This window comes from Perissodus microlepis, chromosome 4 (assembly GCF_051167445.1).
Source record: "Perissodus microlepis isolate ML-2025 ecotype Zambia chromosome 4, ASM5116744v1, whole genome shotgun sequence".
Lineage (NCBI taxonomy): Eukaryota > Metazoa > Chordata > Actinopteri > Cichliformes > Cichlidae > Perissodus > Perissodus microlepis.
In genome coordinates, this window is record NC_140464.1 from 11072829 (window position 1) to 11095862 (window position 23034).

Genomic DNA, 23034 nt, shown 5'->3' on the forward strand with positions numbered 1-23034 from the left:
TAAAGAGGCTATGTGAGGGCGTGTTGAAAAAGGAGTACACCTCAGCTGAACCTGCAAATTTCCAGTGACACCCAATCTTCTTTCATGTTGTCACACATGTCACTGTGGGCACAGGCTCATTAATGTTTAAAAGTCCACTCCACTTCCCCCTGCTGTCTCATATAGGGTGTGTTGTGCCAGATAGCCAATAATCTTCACCAAATCATAAGTAACTAGGCCTTCTCTGTGGAGTTGTCCAGCCTTCGCCTAATCAGATTTCTTGTGTGAGTCATAATCTTGTGTGAGTAAAGGAGCTAGAATATAATAAGCGATCTCACTGCAATAAAACTGCATTTTGACACTAACAGATGCTCACGTCTAACCAAAAACATCTGACTATCATCAGCTATGAGTCATTAGCGAGACAAAATTAACTTTGACTTAAAGAGACTTTGATTAATACTTCTCTAGTTTTTTTAATGATAAATCTATGTATGCCTTTGGTAAGCATTTCAATAAAGCTAAACTTTAAAGATATGCTTGACAAAACTTTGTTTCAACATGCCTTACAAGCAGAGCCAAAAATATTTCTTATTTCCTGTACTAAGCGAGACAGAAAGAATCTGAATTTCCTAACAAATAAATACTGGCCTGGATTTTATCTGCGCAATCAGCATGTTGGAGACATACAAACAGGGCACATAGCAGCCAAAAAGGAGTCTAGTCAGACCTAAAATTTGCTTTCCTATAAAGAGCAGGGTATGAATGCAAAACTTCTGCAGTCATTTGTAAGCAATCTGGAAGCAATAGAGACATTAGTGGCTGACCAAAGTCCCCATGCTCCCACGCTGAGCTCCCACGGTGGGAGAACTGGGCTGGAACACTGACCTCCTCCCCAGAACCAGGGTCTGGGAACAGAGGGCCAAAGGTCAGCCTACTTAATTTTTTTCCCCTGTGGCACCAGCCTCACCCAAGGTGTACAACTTTGATAATCAGATAACATATGTGAGAAATGTGTCTTTTATCGACACTTGTATCAACAAAAATATAAAGTTGAACAAATTATTTTGGGTTACTTAACGCTCTACAGCAAACAAGATTTAAAGACTCTGATAGACTAAGCTGATTGCACACTTCCTTACACGTGACCACAAAAATTGCATGTATTAAAGTAAAGGATGGATCTGATTAAGGATGGTCTGAAGAGTATTAGTCATCACCACAAATTTGGTATCATCATCATAACTTTTCACAAACGAAGACGAATAAGAGCATGGGAGTGTTTTTGGAGCAAAGCCAGAGATTAAATGGTCTCCATTGCTTCTGAACAGGGAAATTTATAGAGCCCACAAGGAGACACATTTCTTAACTGAAGTGGGGATATAAAATAATTTAACAACTGGAATGCCTGAGAGGAAAGGGTAGGAAGGGAAGAGTGACTTACAACATGAGATGGTCAACTAGATTATTGCACAGGAAAGATTAAAAAATGTATGGACAGGGTTAAGGAATTAGTTATTGATTATATATGAGGAAATCTGTTTCTATTGGTCAAAAAAAAAAAAGACAGAGTGAAGTTATAATAACCCTTCCTCTGGATGTTCATAATTTCAGATGCAGTTTTCCTTTTTGCAGACTGTGTCGCTGATGGAGAAGGAAAACTATTTTATTAACCCAACTGTATAACTTATACCTCTACTAAAATTAACATCTTATACCTTCTCTTTTTAAAACTTTTTCTTGCTCCATCGCTGAATAGAGACAAAGCCCTGGAGATATAGCAGGGGAAGGGGCTTGAGCCCGTCTCTATTTTATGCTGTGGATGACAGACTTAGAGTGGAGCTTCATTGGGAATGACAATGGGGCAGGGGTTGTGCATTGTTATGGAAAGCACACAGAATTATTTATGACAAAACAGAGGAATAAAAAAACACAAGGTTTTTTTGTTATGGGTTTCTTTTTTGGCTTCTCCTTTTTTCCATGCATTTTGATACATGTGAACAAATCTTTGTAACTGAACAAGGATTAAATCACCAGCTGTTTCAGGTAGTTATATGCTGGCAACCCCCCCTCAAGAAATGCATAATTATTGGATTTGAGGTGGGCGTGATTAAACTGGTCATATCTCCTTGCTACTTCCTCTGAAACACATTTCTTTTTATATTTTTTTTTGTTCAATAGCACTTGATTAACATTAGTGCCCTGTCATCCCATTCTCTCTGCATTTTCCCCTTTTTATTCTGTAAAATGTTGCTTTTTTTACAGTTTATACTGTAAAGTTTGTATTTTGTTGTCCTGTTTCACAGGCTGAAATGAATGCTATATTATGGCAGACAGACAGATAGATAGATAGACTCATCTTAGGCAATAAAGAGCTAAATTGGTATTAGTATGAAACATTAAGAAGTTCGAGAGGCTCACAAACACGAACAACTCATGCAAATGAAAACAAGGTCATCTTGTCAGATCATTCAATGTGCCCTGCATTGCATTGCATATCAGTGAAACTAGATATTTGTATACTTCAATAAATTAATGCACAAAAAATGCACACTTGATAGGAATTGACTGCATGGTTTGCCTCAAGTAACTCTGGGATGCAATGTTTTGCCCAAGAACATTTTAGCATGTGGAGACTAGAGGAACAATTCATAGCCAACATAAAAATAATCTATTCAAACTTTTATTTTTTTGTCTGCTTAAACAGATGTACAGAAATGTTGAGTGAATACTAGAAAAAAAAACTTAAAAAAAAAAAACAGAAAATTGTACTGCCTGAAAAACTATAGAAACATTTAGATTTGAGCTTTATTTTTTTCATAATGCCTTACCTCAAATATTTCTTCATCCAGCAGCCGTGTCCCAAACACAGTGACACCCTCTGTGCTGACTACAGCATTGTCCCCTCGCAGCAGTTCAACGGTCTCTACTTTCTTGCAATCCAAGTAAAGGGTCACAGTTTTATCCTGCACACTATAGGCTATCCGGTGCCATCTGAAAGAAACAAAGATAAAGGGAAACTTAACAAGCTGCTAACCTTTGTCTGTTGAAGGATTAAGAAAGTTGTTGCAAATGCAGTTAATATAATTTATGTATTTACGCTGGTGCGCTGGTTTGATCTACCAAACACACAAATCACCTTCACTCTAAATTTTTATAGGTCTTATGTAGAAGATATCAGCCCTCAAACTACCCACTTTCCATCAGCAAAGTTGACCTTCTTGAAAATGGGGTACAGTTCTGGTGCTGGCTGCCCGTCCTGATCCTCATATAGGAAGACAGGTGACCGGCCTACTTCGAGGCCCAGCTGTTGTACTCCCTGGTCATCATACAGCGAAAGCAGGAAAAACTGGGAGCCCTCTTTAGCTCGCACGGTAGTCATCAGGGAGAAATTCTCAGGAAATGTGGTATCTGAAAGGAGAGAGGAGAGAACAGGAGAGAGTTGATAAGTCATACAAGAGAGAGCACAGCAGGGACCCGTCACCCTCACTATAGTGACAACTGAGTAGAAATAATAATGGTAAAAACTATTGCCAATGAAAGCCGTCAGCCCAGGAGGAGCAGTACGTGGAGTTTGTTCATATTTCTCATGGAGTTTCTTTCTTTATATTACATTGAAAAACAACTCTGTATAAGGTCTTGTAGGAAAAAAAAATAGCCCATTACCAGGGAAGAGCTGTTTGGTGGGAGCACTGAGCTGGATCTTTTTGATCCTGTAGGCCAGGTCTGTCTCCTCTGTGTCTCTCCTGCTGGTGCAGAGACCAGACTCCAAGGACACCCCCTCCATGTTCTCTGACAGCTTCAGCATTTGCAGAACATCAATGGAATTAGCTGGAAGTGAAAGAAAAGAAAAGAAATTAGCCATCTGTCTATAGTTCTACATCAGATAAAACAATTTAGTGGGTTTTTTTTGTTTCTCATAAACTGAAGCTAATTTTCTCTCTTTCAACAAGGTGATGTTAACTTGCCTGACTTCCATATTTTATCTTTATTTCTGTATACTTGTATAAAGAACTATAATAAACATGCTGAGTGGAGGTTGTGTTTTTGCTTGTCACTTTAAAACTTAAATTCTGCCAGTGTGACAGCACTTTTGTGTCTGGCTGAGTTAAGTGCTGGTTGCTACCAAGCTGAAAGGCAGGGTTTAATGAGGCTGGAAGCTTGTTTGAAAGTGTGGAGCCTTCCTGCTTCCTAGGAGTCGGAAGAGAAAAGCTCCTCTGAGATGTGGCGGCAGGTGGCCAGACTACTGTGGGTGTTATTATAGGACTGGGGTAGTACAAAGCCTAACCATAATCCTGCTCTAGCACACCTGGCAGCTGACACCTGCACACCACTCACCCTGCAGCAGCTAGCAGCAATATGCCCCCCATCTTGTTTATCACACTGAACAATTCACTGGTTTAAATTAGTTCATCAGTGATTCATTACTTAAACATATTTAAGTAAGATATCTAATTTTAATATTAATTTTTTTTCTGAAAAATGTAACATCTATGGTAACGGGGTGACACTTCTTTTATTCCCATGAAATTCCCTTTGCACTTATCTGAACAATAGACAAAGAAATCAAATTAATACCATGACGGTACCTGATCACAGTAAAATGAGTCATTCCAAAGCTGTTGAAATCTAAATGGACTAAACTTCATTACTACATCAAGCAAGAAAAATCTTGAAAAAATAAGAATTTGTTTTCATGTAAACGCATATATTATTAAATTGTACTTATTTGCAATAAGCAGAGCAACTTTTGGCCTGACGGATATGAAATGTACTCCAGTATAAAGTCTCTCTCATTATAATGAGCCTGTGCTGTATTTGCAGTATGCTGTTCGTGTAATTTTAGATGTTCCGCTGATAAAATGCTGCTATGAGCATTAGCCAGGATCAGAGCTTTGTGTGCAGCCAGTCCCCCACCAGCTGCTAGAGAGAGCCACTCAGCACTTAGCATTCCAGGCATCTGAAATGAGGATCCTAAACCCAAATTGCCTCCTGAAGCTCTTGTCCCTCGTACAGAACTCTCCTTTTATCTCCTTGTTAATTAAACATATGAAATGAGTTTACTGTTGTCCAGACAGTGCTTACCGAAAAAACACTGTGTTACATTTCATGCCATTATTTATTTGCATAGCATACATCCTTTATTCAAATAAGCTTTGGGAGCTCACCCTCTCAGAAAGCCAGCATGGCAACAGGGTTGTAAAGCTAGTAGCCAGGCTCGAACAATGTAAAACAAAAAGGACAGATCTAAAAGTGTTTAAGATCTCAAAGATTAAATTTTGCATTTATGCGCAGTTTTAAACAAGCTTTGTAAATTAAGTAGTTACAGAAGGTCCTATCTTCTTTCAACAGAAACTTTGCACTGTTATACTCCCACACACTGCCCACACTTATAACCTGATTGAGGACTGGCATTCCTTCCTGTTGCAAATTTCTGGTTGTGGTTTTCAGTTTCTCATATTTTCATATCTTTAGGGAGGCTGTGTTAGTTCTTGTTATTTTCACTGTGCAACGTTTTAAGAGTTTTCCTCAATACTCAGCAAAATTATCAACAATAGTATCACAGAAATATGTTAGAGGTACCTGAGTTAACACTATAATTGTATTAATTTCATATTATCTTGTATGTCTTTTTGCTGCGTACAACCATCAGGTTGAAAAATAATGACAAATGGCTAATGGCAGTGTATTTATGTATGTAATCCTTACATGTAGCATTACACACGTAATAATGCTTTAATCAATTTATTTATTCCCTGCAAAAATACATTTATACTGATACTTATTAAATGACTTCATTACAACACACAGCTTCTCTTCTACCAAGCCCTGCACACTAACATCTATAGCCATAGTTACTATTGAAAATACACAAAAAAATGCATTTAGTTGTACTATTAATTTATAAATTTGATATTTACTAAGCTCAGCTTTCCTTCTAAAGATTTTGCTTACTTTGAAAGAAATAATAGAAAAACATGTTTTTTAATTTGAACTTGTGAGTATAATTAGGCAGAGAAGAGTGACATAATAAGTTAAGCACTTGATCTGAACAGTGAATTTAACATATATTGTTCATTTTCCTTTGATGATGCCTACCGACAGACTCCACTATTTTCTTGCCAAGTGAGAAAGAGAAGACTCCATTAATGAAATCACCACTAATCCAAATTACCTCAAATTTTACGTTTCACTTACCTGAGTCCTCTGCAGTAAACTGGCCAAATCTGTTAATCACAGATCTGGCAGTATATTACAGGATCAGGTGCTGAGAGAGGCAATAAACAGATGGATAGGAAAAGCATACCAAGACTCTTTGAATTATTATTGAGATGTGATCAATAAAAAATTATATGGGCTATCCTGCTGGTTAAATTTGCTACCAAAATGAACTTGTTATAACCAGTTCACCTTTGTGACGCTTAATATAAGCAAGTCACCAAAAAAAACTAGGAATTTTCTTAACTGCATGTGCAGTTCAGGGTTGCAGGAGCCAATCACAGCTGTCATAGGAGAAGAGATAGGGCACGCTGAACCTTAAACATGCAACCAGTTGACCGTATGATGCCAGAAAACAATTCATCCTCACATTCATTCTAATGGCCAATCCAGCCTAACGTGTCTTTGGACTGTGATAGAAAGCCGAAGTGAATCCATGTACAGAACAGCCGACTAGTAAAGTCAAAACCAAAACATTTTGCCGCGCGACATCAATGACAACCTATAACCACCACACCATGGTGCAAATTGATGGTCAGATGGATGGATGACCAAAAACTCTCTGTTGACTGCCTATGGAGAAGCAAAAGACATAGCACTCTAGAGTCCCCTTTTTTCATCCAGCTAAATTCTCACTAAATAGTTAAGCGTTTACATTTCTGTATTTATTTCTGTCAAAAGTTTACTTTGGACTTCTCCTCATGTCTGGGATCTAATCCTCAATGTTTGTATTTCATTGAATTGGTAGATTCTCTGTCTAATCCCAAGAGAGTTCTTCATTGCTCTGGTGTGGCCTTGTTTGATTCCTGACTGCAAATCAATTTCCTTTGCAAAAGTAAGTCCAAATCCAGTATACGCACAATGTTCCTCTGTCTGAGGATGCGAGGTCATGAGGCAATGATGTTTGGAACAGTCTGAATAATGTTTTAAACTAAAGTCTTGTGGTTTTAATTATAGAGGATTTGTAACATTCTGTCAGCAGAATTTAGACCAGCACCTGACAAAATGACCAATGTAAGCTAATATAATTTGCTTTTGAGCACAATTGTTAAATTACCATCCACAGATTAATTTAATAATGCAACTACTGAGTCATGGAAGATTTTTTTTTTCCTCTAATCACTATGAGCTTTAAAGCTGTTGACCAATTCCAAACATTTTTTTAAGTATGGACTGACAGGAGACTCTTGACCTCTGACTTTCACAAGATAACAAAGAAAAGTGGAAAAACACAACAATGCCACAGGGAAAACTCTGAGACAAGCAGCAGGAACTCCTGCGAAAAGGATCCATCCATCAATTTAATGGGCTACACCGAAAGAAAGAGAAAAAGAAATAGCCATGGATCTCTTTGGTAAGCTGACTCAGAGGACATAGGAAGTCACTGTCCTGACTTCCTATGTCCTTAAATCTATCAAACTTTCACTGCTGTTACAGCTTGATAGATTTAAGGATGACTATCCCTATTTCACCTCACACCTTATCTGGCATAAAAGGAAGAACTAAGAGTGGTGGAAGATTTCCAAATGAAGTCTGGATCAGTGAAAGAATGTTATCTATTCCCTGCTTTGGAGTCTCTTATGTCAACTTGAGTTGTGTCAGTTCTTGCATCCTCCTTACCTATCCTGCAGCACTGACTGTCTGAACAGGTTCTGCTCGCATCTCATTATGCTTTGCAGTATTCGTGCCCTTACCTCACCCTTCAAATTATGTTAATTCTACAGAAACTTGGGAAGAGTAGCTGAGTATAAAAGAGAACATCTGGTACGGGCTACTGATAAACAAAACGGTCCCCACCATTTGGCTGAATGTGCTGTGAAACAGCATCAGAAATTCTCAAAGGACTGATGACTCAGAATGTTTTCCAATCACGCCAAAAGGTCAGACTGTTTGGAAAAGGGCTGAAATGTCCAGCAATTGCACAGACACCAGGCATTTTTTGAGAATACTCACAGCTAACATGCACTGAACACCATATGATGATACATAATCATCCATATAAATGCATACAGTTCAATGCCGTAAGACACTTGTCAGTCTGGTTTTTTGTTTTTTTGTACTTTTATCTTTGAGAACACCATGTCTGCCCCACAAGAGTGACAGGAACAGTTTTCCTCATAGTAAAAAGCTCTGCAGTCCAACTCAGAGTTCCCATGTAAATACAGCCAAACAATCCACATCTCTCTGTGCCTTCTCTGGCTGTGTGACACTTGGCATTATCTCTCCATCGCCTGCGGTCATACAACTTAGCACCACTTCAGTCGTAGATAGACATAATGTGTTCTCTGTGTTTGAAAAGCAAATGTCTCCAAAGACATTCTCCATGACTCATACCACCTACGCTCACAACCATCCCTGAAAATACCCCTCTCACACACACTACTCTGTCAAAAAGTACTGAATCCTGAAACTGGGGACTTTTAAAAAGAAATGCAGCCAGGAAGAAATCTCAGCAATAAGAACTTCCCATAGTATCTTGGGCCACACCCTGAGATGAGTGGAGGAAGAGAATCTCACATTTAAAGACTGAAATACTTTTCAGATGTAGCCTATAACAAATGAGACAGAAAACATGTGCACATGAAGCTGAAATACACAGCCAGTGAATTATTCTTTTTAGATGGGTATATGAAATCCATCTAAAATCTATTTATTAAAATCCAACTCACCACAAAAGCTGCTGTTGTGACAGAATTTCTTCAGAAAATGGGAAATGATATAAAATATTGAATGGTATTGAAAATGATGACAGACACAGTGGTCGAATAAATCCAGACACATTTTCCCCCGTGGCTGTATGAAAAATAGCCTTTAATCTAATTAAGACTTGGTGTGACCTTTTGTCTGGGTCACGACTGTGTGTGGACAGGAACTCTCTGAGCTGCAGAGAGCTAATGCATGCGGAAGAGACACACAAGCACAAAAAAAGAATAATAAACTGTCTGCACACCTAGTCACAGCAGAATAGACAAAAACTGTTTATAGCTCAGTTCTAGCTTTAACATTCCCAGAGGAAGAGAAAAGCACTTTGGAACACTGCCTTTGGAACAATTTCTCTCTCACCATATTAATTACTGTGTCAAACATTTTACTCATTTGCTCATAAATAAAAGTAACTGAAGCACAAGAATACATTTGTGCAAACTACTGCAAAAGCATTTTTTTTCGTTCTTTGGACATTGCTTATATACTGAGGCCACAACAACCTAGTATTGACTAAATATCTCTCGTGCCATTAAATCATCAGTCATAGTCAAAGGACCTTTAGAGATCTGTGTGCATGTGTGGATCAGGCTTGTTCTGGCACATTCAGCTGAATCTCTCTGAGCTTAGGATCCGGAGAATCTGGAGGCTGGATCAGTGCCTTGGGCTTTTTGTTGTGTTCCTCAAGCTGTCCCTGTGCCATTTTTGAGTTGTGGAGGGTGCGCTGTTTAATGCTGGGGAAGCTGCTGTTTTGAGAGAATGCCTTTGCCTTTGGGGTTGTGTTTGGTCTGGAGCAATGTGTAGGTGAGAGTATCCCACACGAATACCAGGACCAAGGACTCAAGGTTTTGCAGAAGACTACTGCATTTGAACAAGATGATCTGTGTCATTTATACAACATGGCAATGGTTTAAATGTTGTGGGTGATAGGATTATGTATGTCTGTCTGGCTGCTTGTCTGTGGGCAAGATATAGTCATCACACTGGTGACCAAAATAAAGGTTGACTATGAAGAGAAATGTGTAACAGCCCACAAAGAGACTTTTTAGTAAAGGGCACCAGAAACAAACACCCAAAGTCCTCCTTATCAGATGTATGAATAAATATTGTTACCCTGCAGTGCCAACTTAAGTGCTTTTTTTCCACAGCATGTGACTGTCTAAGAAAGTGTGTTTCACAGTGTCATCATGGCAAAATTTGCACATTGGGGGTGGGGAACGTCATTGTCATTTGGTTTTTTTTGGCAGAAGCTTCAATGCCTGTCTGTATGTCTTTGGCCGGATTTTGTCAATATGATGGGTGTGGTCGGAGTCAAGTCAAAGTATTATTTTGAAAGCCTGCAGTGCATAAAAATGCAGAGATATTTATTACACTGAATTTGTTGTGTTTATAGAACTGCTTTTGGTTATCACTGACAGTTTAGGAGCGTGTCAAGTCAGCAGTTGCACAGATGGTGGCTGGGAATTTTTGTTAATCCTTGTCTCAGGGGTAACGAGTTAGGAAGTCCTATTAATGGGGTCAATCAAAGCAAGGATGTGAGTAAAGAGGACAACGTAATTGAATATTAAGTGTTCTGTCTTAAGCATGTATTATGCAAACCGGGTATCTATCATATGCTCTCTTCATAATAAGAACTTGATCTATCTCAAGTCTACGCTCAAAATAATCCAAACAGGTGAACGGAAACAAATATTACAACAACATTGCTGATTGTCAATGTAGGTCACTGGGCATATGTGGTTGTTTGGGCTAATGCCCACATCAGTAATACTTTTTGTGTTGACACTAAATGGTGGAATCCAGTTACACATTTTGCTCCAGTTCACATCAGTACCACATTCTTCAGTCTCCACAGTTTGTTTTGCTCATGTTTGCTCACAGCACGACAGGCTAACGGGCCAAAAGCTGTTTGGCCCATAGAGAAAACACCTGCCCGTCAAGGCCCATAACTGGACAGGCAATACACACAAACATACATAGAAACACACAGACATTTATACTACTAGGCTTGTCAGGACTTTCTTTCACTAATGTAAATCCATTCTCTACTGCAAGGCTCACAATGGTCCTTGTTGATTCAAATCATCAAGCCCTGGGCAATAGTGAGGAAAAAACATGCACATCTATGCATGACCAAGCCCATTTTAGTTTCAAACGCAAGCTGTCATCTCGACTTTGATACATAACATTAAGGCAGCTTTATGGAGAGCAACAGGGTTTCCAAAATCAAAGCAGAACACAGTATTATAAAATCTAATATTCACAAACTATGTGTAATACAGGTACAGACATGACTATTTTATTTTTGCTCCAGAGAAACAGTATAAGTGGAACTCAGAGACCAAGATTACTGCAATGTTAGTGGTCGTACATGGTTTTAAATGACTTTGATAGGAACTCTTAACGATTATTCAGAGATGGTGCACGTGATGGATGACTTTGAAATAACTTTTCTGAAGTTCAGAAATGTGGATATTAAAGCAAATGACATGTGAGGATACATGGACAGAAAGGAAACTCATCTGATGTTTGTTTATTGCAAGTCCACAGGAAGCCGTTCCAGCTAGTCTCCCAAAAAGCTGCTAGGAGCATCCAGTGATCAGGAACTCAGAGTCATAGAAGCCTGAGGGGAAGGGAGTTTCTGGAAGCCAGATGTCCATTGAATACTATAGATTGAGGTTTGGCGCCACAAAGTGTATAGGCATCATATCTAAAGATTAAACACTTGGGGGAATTCCAAACAGTCTGCTTCATCACAATGTCAGAGAAGCAGTTTTGATGTGATACTTGCAGCATCAGCAAGTAAGGACAGACATCAGCATATCTAACACTTCTCATGTTTAATGACTCAATTAGAATAGCTTAAACTCATTTCACAGGAACTAACACTAGAGCTGTAATGCCTCTTTTCTCATTCTCTATGCTGATAAATGCAGCAGCCTTTTTTCATGTGTTTTCATTTGCCGGTAATTTGTTGCTGGATCAAAGGCGAACAAGCTTTGCTGCCATCCTTTGGGAGTCTGGTGAAGGATCGGCAAGAAGACTGAATCAAACGGGACACAGTGAGGGGGCTGTATGCACAATTTGCCCCCTATCACAGGCAAAAGCAAGAGGAGCAAGATGATGTAAATGATGTGATAAGGCACATAAAATAAAAACAAACATCCCATATACCCAGACTTTGAGCAGACTAAAAAAAGAAAACAAAGAAAACAAAACTGAGCAGAAACACATCAAGGCAGCACAACAGAGGATTCTAAAAGAAATGAACCGTGCACATGTCCAAGAACATCGCACTTCCTGTTAGCAAACATGACTACAAAGTACTCTCTCATCTCCCGAACACACACAGAAAGCATATGGGAAAACATTCTTGAACTGCAGTACACACAACAACACACACACACACACACACACACACACACACACACACACACACACACACACACACACACACACACACATGCATGCTTAAATTCACAGGCACAAGACACAAACACATTATCAGCCACATGTGCATATCTAAGACTGTCATATCTGTACCACCATATGTCCTATTCACTCTTTTAATCATGTGAGGCTCTCACTTCACAGACCCGCAATAGAAAGCAATGGACACCATGGACAACTGCTGTGCCACCTGAATGCCACTTGTGTCTATTGGCTCACTTCCTCCTCTAGTGATTTTGTTTGATCCAATGAATTCCAAAAATCTTGCCAGTCATAAAAGTAGGTGCAGCCGAAAAACCAAGAGTGACAACAAAATATGTGTAACTACTTTGGAAAGACCACAAAATCACTCCATCACCGAATCTGTAAACTGCAACTCCTGTAAGGAAGTAGTCTGTATCAGTTAATGATACTTGTGCCAGAGACCTGCGTGGGTGACAATTAGAAGTGAGCTACTTGCCATGTCGGCAACAAGCAATTCTTAAAATGGCTGCATCAATGGCTGGTTTTTATTTATTTATTTTTGAAAGTGCAACAAATGTGAAGGCCTGGACACTGTGACAGACAGATACAGCTGTTTGATAGTCACCAGATGTCTTCTTTTTTGCAGGTGGATAACTGGAAAATGTGTCCAATGATTACATTCCACCATAGTGGAAGTGGGTCATATCAGTTACTGTGCAAATGTGATCTGAGAGTCAAGTCTGCAATAAAATACATCACTATAAAAGTGTGCCAGAATCAGGAAGGCAGTAGCATTTAAGATCTGTGTGCATTAAACAGATCCATGGAAGGAATTTTAATCAGCCCACTTCTTGCAGTGTTTCAGCCATTCGCAAGCCAACGTCAAACCCTCTTTCACAGTAAACCGACGCCGGTCACAAGCAAACTCAAACATGACATCACACATCTCCTTAAATCGCTGATTTACACCTGACGCATGAAGGACATAGCCCAATTCAAATCTTGGAAATATCTTGGATTAAAATACAACAAGAACAGGAAAAGCTGAGGAAGCTGCTAAATACCCCCCCCCCCCAGTGCAATGAGGCGGATAATTAATCTGTCATATGCAAGAAGGGGTTATATTACAATCATCTGCACACCTTTCAAGCATTCCGACAACTTCTAAAAGTCATTTGAGTCAGCTTGCAATTTTAATCCCAGCCCGAAGCGACTCTGTAGAACAAGTAGCAGCATCAACAAACCATTTGCAAAGATTTAAATCAGTCTAACACACCAGGAACCAAAATAATTCTAAGATGAAGGTGTGAAGATCTGCGCTAATAACTTTGTGTTGGCTAAAGGCCAAGTGATCTTTAAAAATAGTCAGGGAAACTTAGATGAAGGGGACAAAGCGTCAATCAGACAACAGAAGGCTATAAGGGGGCATAAAAAACATTTTTGCATTTTCAAGGATCTGTATTGTACATTTGAGTGTCCAGCTAAATACTTTACCCGCTTGTGTCGCTGTTACATGAAGCAGAACAAACAGAAACAGTGTTAGTCTCCAGCGCGACCAGGTCCTTATTAAATGGTCCATCTTTCAATGCGGGGACCTGTTTCCAGACCCAAAACTTTAGACTGCAGGCGTTGTTGCTGCTGGAACTAGGCAGCCATGTGCGAAGAAAAGGAGACAAGCCAGTGTGCAGCTCCACTTGCTTGACTGTTGAGAAGTTTTGTTGTGGTGTCTTCTCTGAGGTTCGCTCTGCTTCTCTAATTCAATTTCTCCCTCTCGCCATCACTCCCTCCCTCCCTGTGTTCTCCTCCTCCGCCTTGTCCCTCCCACAGGACGGTGTACTGCGTCTCATGGCTGCGCGGTGCGCCTCCAGGGACTCCATCATAAATCACGTTTATTACTCGCGTAATTTGTCAGTTCCCACTTCTGAGAGGTTGTCATTACCCACAGACAGCGTGTAAAGTACAACAAATTTACCTGGTAACTTGTCATATAGATTTTTTTTTGCAGAACTAAATTAGAACAGGATGACACCTGAGTCAATTAGATACAAGATTTTTAAATGCTGCGCTCGTAAAAATGTGATTTTTATTTTACGTAACAATGACCCTAATTATGCTCATATTGATGGTAATATTTTTTTTAATATATGTAAATGTCAGTATTTCATTATTGTTATTTTGCTTGAACACTGTTTGTTTATTGGCTGAATGATCTCAGAGAATGAGCCCACCACACCTCAGAGTCATCATTTTAGAAATTAATAAAAGGGGCTGGGCGAGTCCTAACTTTAATTTTAGTGGCTATCCCATAGTAGATGTCTCAAATTTATTCAAACCCACGAGAAAATAGCAGGGCTCTATCTGCACAAAACACAAACATCCACATTGTCTCACTTTTTTGCAATTTTTAAATGCCAGTTAATCTGATTTAAAATATCAAGAAGTAAATTCTGTTTAACGCTGCTAACAGGAATGAGAAGAAATGTCTTAGGTATAGGTGACATCTTTCCCAGTCATCTGAGCTCAAACGTGTAGCGATCATCACTTCTGGGAGCTGAATACATTCTGCCAAAAGTCTAATTAATTCCAAGATAACTGTATTCAGTTGAGACATGCTTTAAGATAAGACTTGTGAAGGCCTTGTCTAATTGGAATATTACCAAAGATAATGATTCTAGAATCCAAGGCTTTTGTAAAAATAACTGGGAGATGAAATCCCAGAGAATATTAAAGACAAAATGAGCCAAGTCATAATATCTCAAGGGAAAAGAGCCTCTAACCACAGAATGAAGAAGGCCTCAACTCAGTCATTTTCCAACAGAGCTTTTCCATATCATTTCAGTCCAAGCCAAATGCTAAGCCCCAAATTATTCAACATCATTGGCCTATGATCTGAATCCAGAATATGTTCTTTTTTTCTTAATGGTTAAATAAATAAATTCAAACTGTTAAGTTCAGTATCATTAAAGTTTGTTATCATTTAATAATCTTCCTTCGAGTTCTTTAAAATAAGAAAACCTTTAGGAATATGAAATATAAATGTATTTCCTGAATTTCCTCAAAGTGAAATAGTCCAAATGAGTGTGGGCCTAATTAGAAAGAGTACAGAAAACTACTGGTAGCAAGAGATTAGAGGAGGGTTGACAGAAACAGATGACTGGACACATTGATGTTGATTTGTTAGGTAAACAACAGTCTCCCTGACCTCCCACAGTACAAGTTTAGCTTTAGCCTGATTTAGGGCCACATTCCTGGTAGCTTTTAGCAGATAGTTACTAAGAGTCTAATAGGTAGTCTGAACTTTGAGTGAGAAATACTTTTAGAGCGTGTGCTATGTACCTTTGTCCTGTGTAACTTAAAATCACATAACGATGGACAAAAGAAGTTACAGTTTCTCCTTTATTCAAAACAAACAAACAAACAAAAAAACATGACATTAATTATCCAGACTTTACTACATGAATTGCAATTGGGACTCAAGCATAATTTATAATTATTCGTATAATGTGATAACTAAAATTAGGTTGATCCTTTTGACTCATTTCAGCATTTTGTCATCTTCAATGAAGCAGAATCCATAAAACAGCCTGATGATTTAAATAGATTTACCTTTTCAAGAAATTTACAATAAACACACAGATGTTTATAAAAACTCCCAAATCAGTTATTCTCTTTATCCTGAACTAATGGAGCCACTTTTTCTACAAATTACAACTCACGAGGAAACACAGACTTTTGTTTGGTGTGCATTTATTCGTTTAAAAATAGGAAATCAGAGATGAAGTTTGGCAAGAAATGAAGAAGAAGAAAAAACAACAAATGAAGAATCTGTTTCTGTTTTAGTTTTCATCACTGACATTCCTGTTTTTACATTTTTATTTCCTGGAAATGATCAAATTATAAAGACAGTAGTGGAGTGTAAAGTTAAAGGCATGTGACAGACTGGAAGCAACTCTTTCTCCCTCTGCAGGTCACTCTTTGCTGATAAATAACTGTCTAGTGTTTTTTATTACATTATCACAGAGAGAGTGGAAGTTAAGAAATCTGTTGTTATCATGTATTAGACTCTACTGCAAAACCCAAGTAATCCACAAGATGAGCACATGAACACTTAGTATTACATACTGATACAAAGACGAGATTTCAGTAAGATCTGTCTGCTTCCAGTGTTGGAGAACATGCTATAACAAGACAAGAGGCCAATAATCAGGAACAGAAATATGTATGTTTTCAGAAGGAAACAACAACTGACTCTCTCAAAATGCCAAAATATGATTTATGATCAAAGATACTTTTAAAGTATTTTTTTTCTAGTATGCAGTCATTATGAAAAAGCTGAATTACAGATCATCTCAGATCTCACAACATTATTTCCTTATGGGCTTTCAGTGTCATTCATTTACGAATGATATAAAAACAATGTTATTCACTTTAGCCACTGTGGTAATTAATCCACTGTGACTTAATTACCATTACTTATGGAAGAATTATGACTAAGCCTTGGACAAAAAGTGTTGCATTTTTCTCTGCAGACTGCTAACATCTGTCTGTAATACAAATTACACAGAGAAGCAATGTGGATTCGGTGCTCTTAGTTAAAACAATGAAAGATGTGGTTGGATGTTGGCGAGTTCACAAGAAAAACAAACAACTGACATCCCTATCTGATCAACTGCCGTTTCCTCTACTTGTGGAGAGAAATGTAGGTTAATCTGTCAAAGGCTGTAAAACCCCTGATCTGTCAACGCATCCCAAGAGATACGTGAGCGTGCCACCCACTGTCTGCTGATGATAGGACTTCAATATATCAGACAGCATGTGCTCTTACATAAGAGTGTTCACATAACCGCAATTACATACCAAATCATCACATAGTGGGTTCTTTTGCCTTTCTGTCCTACAAGAGGACAGAACTAGCACGTTTGACAGGTGTAAGACTGCCAGGTTGGTTAATCAGAGCTTTTTGCCCCTGTCTTATGGAAACAACGAATGGATGCAGGATTGCTTCATTAAACATATATAACTCTACTCTACACAGCTCTTTACCAAATCCTGCTATAGTGACAGTTTCCACATTGGTCCTCTGACTCTAAGGAAGTATGTGGAAATTTTCACTTTTGCATTTGACTGGCAACTAAAGGAAAACTGCCAGTCTGGTGATAATTATAAACATTAGAGATGGGAGGGGGGGACTAAACTAATTAACATTTAAGGACCATGTCTGTTAAATGAGCTGCTCAAACAAATAGGCTAAATGAGCTGAACCAATGGCCACATTCATGCTTACCCTCCTGTGTATCCTTGTCTATGCCGCGCTACCATGATTGTGCTTTCTTCTCTAGACAGAAAAGTAATTAAGAGGAAAATTGGTACGGTAAAAAGAAAATTTCAACACCAAATGAAATTCTTCCACACATATCTGGAAAGCTGCAGTCATCCACAGTCCATTAGGACATTTAAAATCAGCAAATTATTTGGTCTAAAGAGTTACAGCATGGTTCCACAGTGGAAGAGTGAACAGCCCTCGCAGGGATCCATCTGTGTACTTTCTTGGCAAGAATCAGATGCAGCTGGCACCATGCTGTTGTTTGTCTTTGCTTTCTTTTTTGACTGTCCTTTTACTAACCTGTAGGTGCATGACAATGTTTTCCTTTAATTTATGCAAAGAAATTAAGGGCCATAGTACATGTTTCTTTTTTATGTAGCTACACAAAAAAGGGCTGTGAACCAATTTTTTTGATCTTTGAATATTGAGTGCTGATGTCCAAATTATGCAGAATCATGAGCTGTTATAAAAAAGTTGTGACTTTGTTTTTAGAATTGCTGTCAAGGTTGTTCATTGTATGTTCATTGAGTGATCTGTTACAGCAGCAACTTGAACTCTTCTTCTGGTGCAGCCTGTGAGCTTTTCTTTTAGCACTTCAATTAACACTTTTTTTTTTTTTGCCCCAGAAGCCCACAAACCATTGCACCCATTCTTCCCCTTTTCGAGTCTCCCTCCCATGCATCGACCCCTAGCTTCTCTTTCCCTTCTTCTCTTTCTTCGCCTCTGTTCTCATGAAGTTTGCATTCCACACCTCCTCTGCAGACTGGACACAAAAGAGCAGAAAGCGCCACTCCTGACCTGTAGCAAACATTCCAGTCCTCTAGACCTTTTCAAACAGCTAGAGTCCATTATCCATTCAGGAGCATCAGCCAGAGCTGTCTTGTTTTTAATGTTACTGCACTGAGATACAACTAACAGAGGGTTAAAACGAGCAAAGTACGTCTGGTACTGTTTGATGTGAAGTCGTAAAATATTACTGAGAGAAAGAAATGTACATTTTAAGCATAAAATAAAAAAAAAAATGAGAGGAAAATGTTTAAATGCTTTGCTATTAATTTGTTATAACAAGTTTTAAATTTCACTGTACATTTAGAACATTGTCTCTAATCGCTAAATCTATGTTCAATTATGAAGGAGGAAAACTTTATACTGTCAGCTGGAAAAACAGTGGAAGCTCAAGGAGCATTGACAGGAAATTGACTATTAAGTTATAAAAGTTAGGGTTAGAGGGAATAGGAGTGCCATTTTCATGACTTGGACTTTGGCAATGAGGTTAGAGATGATTTGGGTCTTTAGGGCACAGCTGTGCTCAGTGGTGTCTAAGTGAGGTGAAAAGTTCTCAGCAAGTACAATGAAAACCATTCTGCTTGAAATGAGGATTTGATGCTGCAGGCATACAAGTATAGATGTGCAGAAGAGAAGGTGGAGAGGAGAACATTTGAGGTTAAATGAGGAGGAGGGTTTACAACAAGGCATTTAAAGCAGAGAAAGCCTATGGCATGGAAACGCACGCATGGGCTTGCATTATACCTTCCCCTTTGTCTCTCCTAATTCCTTCTTTGTCTTAGCACCTCAATCCTCTGACATTCCACACAAATAGCTCAGAGGCTGACGGACATCACTGACTGTCCAGTACACCTCCTTTTCTGCATCTACACCTGCCCATTTTGTCCAGAGGCACAAGAAAAAGCATGCGAGGAATGTCCAGGCATTACTCCAGCAATTTACATTTACATTCATTTTTCTTGTACAGTTCTTCTTGTATCCAGTGGCAGATGATCATCTGGGCTCTCTCAGAGGAGCACAACTGACTCCATAAGAAAAATAACAAATAAAAAATATAGACAAATGATTTTAACAGATGCAGGACACTTTCCCCCCCTAACAACCACCTTTAACGGCAGTTTAATTGGTCAGGAACCATGTTTGTTTTCTTGCATCCAACCATCAATAATGGGCAAGAATTTGGGTTTTACTCCCAATACCCCTACCTATTATCAAACTGTGGTAACTTGATGAAACCCATGCATCATATAGTTAATGTTGAGATAGGTGTTGTTTGTGTTGGATTTATATAAAGGAAAGCAATTTATATAAATTAAGGAAATTTGTGGCAGAAAAATTCAATCGTTGACCTAAAACTAGCACAACTGATGGTAGAGTTTTTAGATGTGCAGCAGATGTATCTAGAAGCAATGTTTTTTTGTAAAAAATAAAAGAACAAAAAACATATTATGAATGTAGAACGTAGTAGTCAATAGTGTATTAAATGTTGCCACAACTTCGTGTATCACTATGCAGGGATCCAATGCAAAATGTAACCTATTTATAGATATTTTCAAGCAAGAAATAGTGGAGTATGTTATCAGAATCAGAATACTTTATTAATCCCGAAGGAAATTAGGGGATTTTGTATGTTTTATGACTTTATCATCTGTTTAATTAAAAAGAAATCCTAATTATTTTGCATATATTGGTGTTTATTTTTCTTTAGGTCTTATCACTTCTTAATAAGACCTATTCGTTTTATAATTCACTATTTGTAACTAATTTCACCTTGATTTAATTATGTATAAAAAAGACAATAAGGGGTACCACCAGTAGTTATAATGCTATTTTTTAGTTCTTGTTATGTATTTACAATTTCGATCTTAATATATTTTGGTTGTAAGAAGATCTACACTTCACTGTTTTCTTTTAAATTTGGCTGGACACTGACCCAAAAATCCACTTAATTTTCTTTTGCAGCTGTCTACCTGGCTCTTTTATGGAAGCCATCCCATCAAGTGCTATGTCATAGAATAGCTCAGCCTGTATTAGGCTATATGTGTGTGCTCAGTTCAGTGAACTAACTTAAAGCTTTTAAAAAAAGTATAAATGTTTTTGCACTTTGCATTTAGATCTGCGTGTTATATTTATGAGAGTGAATCAAGGAAAATGTTCATAAATAAATGTTCCTTTAAACTTATATGTATTTATTTTCCTGTAGTTTCTGCAGGTAGTTTTTATATACACATTTATATATATCATAAACAGACAAGGAACCATATATATGCTTCATTGAATTTGATTTGTAACATAAAAATAATGCATTTTGGAAAGTCCATGTATTTTAATGAGTAGCCTATGTGGTGACTTGCTTTTGTGAAGACGACTCTTGCTTTAAGATTAGTTTCTCCTAAGGTTTGAGTGATGTTTTATTCAATTTTATATATTATATATATGCTCAGGCCTCAATGGGCCATAAATAATATAAAAGGTCATTAATTTGTTGCTAATAATTGCACAGTTTTTTTCTTATTTTGCAGAACCATGAATAATATATAGGCTTTTTTTTTTTTCATATATTACTACTTTTGGTTGCTTATGGTTTTACTGATCTGTTCTGGCACTTAAATATCAGTAAGCCAAATGATCGAGTATAACCAAGTATATAAGCTTAATTTACACTGAAACACCTGCTGTTGTAAAAGTCTGGTTTATCTGACAATGCAAATTCTGTTACTTTAATGATCTAATTTTAATTTCTGTTTTCACTGTGACAATCGGGTTTTAAATAAGCTGTCATTAGCTTTGTGAGACAGCAAGAAAAAAACTGGGTCTCAGTCAGTGTAGGCTGAAAGTCTGCTCTGTGTTGTCAGCAAAATATGGTCTTTATCACAAGCAGTGATGACTGTCTATGACAATCACTTTTGTATTGTGTGTTCTAATTTTGAATAAAACAGTCACAGAAAGCATTCAGACCCCTTGCACTATCATTTTAAATGAATAAAATTGGCATTTTCCCCAATGTACTCTTATGAACTCATGATAATAGTGCAATTTTGTTTATAGAAAGGATTAGAAATTTATTAAAGAGAAAAAAAGAAATTCTCTCATATGTAGATGTTTTTATACTTTTTGCTGTGGCACTCTGGTCTGTAGTCAGGTGCATCCTGTTTGCTTTAAATATCCTCATGATGTATATACAGCTTTACTGGAGCCCACCTGTTTCAAACTAAATAATTTAGAAAGAAATGAATAGATCAGGGTAAAGCAAATAAAACCAGGAATTCAGAAGCATTTCTTAAGTATTGTTTGTAGCGCAGTAGCCTCAGTAATGGATGAGGTTTGAAGCTACTAGTTGTCCTGCTGTATTGAGTAAAAGAGCAAACTGGGAGGTGACCAAGACCCAGACCAAGAACGCAACAATCACTCTCAAAGAGCTTCAGGACCTGGAAGAACACACCAGCACCTCAACAAGGTTAGCTGAATTTAACCAGTCTGGCCTTTACGGTTGAACAGTCCCTGAGCAGAAGGCCTCAAGGTATATTTCCAAAACAGCATTTAAAAGCATTTGACAGATGACACAGATGACATTTCTTTTGTCCAGTGAGTGAAATGTTGATCTGAGCAGACCTCAAAACATTATATTTGCTTAAAACCAGGCACTGCACATCATTATCTAATATCATCTGTTGTTGAAGTGTGGTGGTGAAAACATCAAGCTGTGGTGTGCTTTGCAGCAGTGGGAACAGGGTGATTAGAGAGCTAAAAGAAAACATGGCACTTCACAGCTGCTTTTGAATCAGTCAGATTAACTTTGACAGAATTTGCCAAAAAAAGTGTAAAATTGTGTAAAACTGGGTAAATTGTTCTATTTCAGCAGTGTGAATCGTGTAGGGACTAAACCAAAAAAAAAAAAAAAATGCTACTGAGTGCCAATAGGTGCCAAAAGGCCTTAATTATCATGTTGAATTAAGGTTCTTATTTGATTTATTTAAATACAGTAGCAATCCCTAATGTCATGTTTTCATGTATTTAATAATTGTTGTTAATGGAAAAATGCTAATTCTATTTCTTAGCTGAACCAGCAATACAGGGGAAACAAGCAGCTACAGGCAGCTACAAGTTTACACCATCCAGATCCACATAGTAGTTAAATAAATGCAAAGACTTTTGTAAAAGGGAAATGTAACCATAAGAATTGTAAGTGGAAGTATGTGAAATACTGATTACTTTCAATAGCTTATTCACTTATTAGTCACTTTAAAATAGGCTGCAGCCCTCGTGATCCTGATATGGATAAGCAGAAGAGAATGGATGGATGGATAATTACTTTAGATTACTCTTTAGAGCAAGGGCTAGAAGCATCCACCATATATGTCAGACCATATAAAGCAGCACAGAATGACACCAAATGACCATTTCTCAGCATCTCTTCTTCTGACTATCACAGCTGACAAATCTTTCTTGACATTAACAAATGCAGCTGACATGGTAGAAGAGTAAACATTTATGCTTTTTGATCAAAGTTTGGACTGGTTGTTTAGGAAGATGGTGTATGATTGGGGAAGAGTGCACACATAAAATTAGTGAATTAGTGTTTGTAATGACCCTTAACTAATCAACCAAAC

General features: G+C 38.0%; 1 protein-coding gene across 2 annotated transcripts in view; it reads right to left on the reverse strand.

Moving 5' to 3' along the window:
- col5a3a (collagen, type V, alpha 3a) overlaps positions 1 to 14085 on the reverse strand; it is a 44719-nt gene extending 30634 nt beyond the window's left edge. For both annotated transcript variants that reach the window (XM_084925655.1, XM_084925654.1), the window contains exons 1-4: positions 13810 to 14085; positions 3646 to 3810; positions 3177 to 3390; positions 2811 to 2973 (exon numbers count right to left, since the gene is read on the reverse strand). In XM_084925655.1, the coding sequence (XP_084781781.1) occupies positions 2811 to 2973; positions 3177 to 3390; positions 3646 to 3810; positions 13810 to 13894 (627 nt within the window). In that variant the 5' untranslated portion in view covers positions 13895 to 14085. The remainder of the gene's footprint in view (positions 1 to 2810; positions 2974 to 3176; positions 3391 to 3645; positions 3811 to 13809) is intronic.
- Positions 14086 to 23034: the final 8949 nt, after the last annotated feature.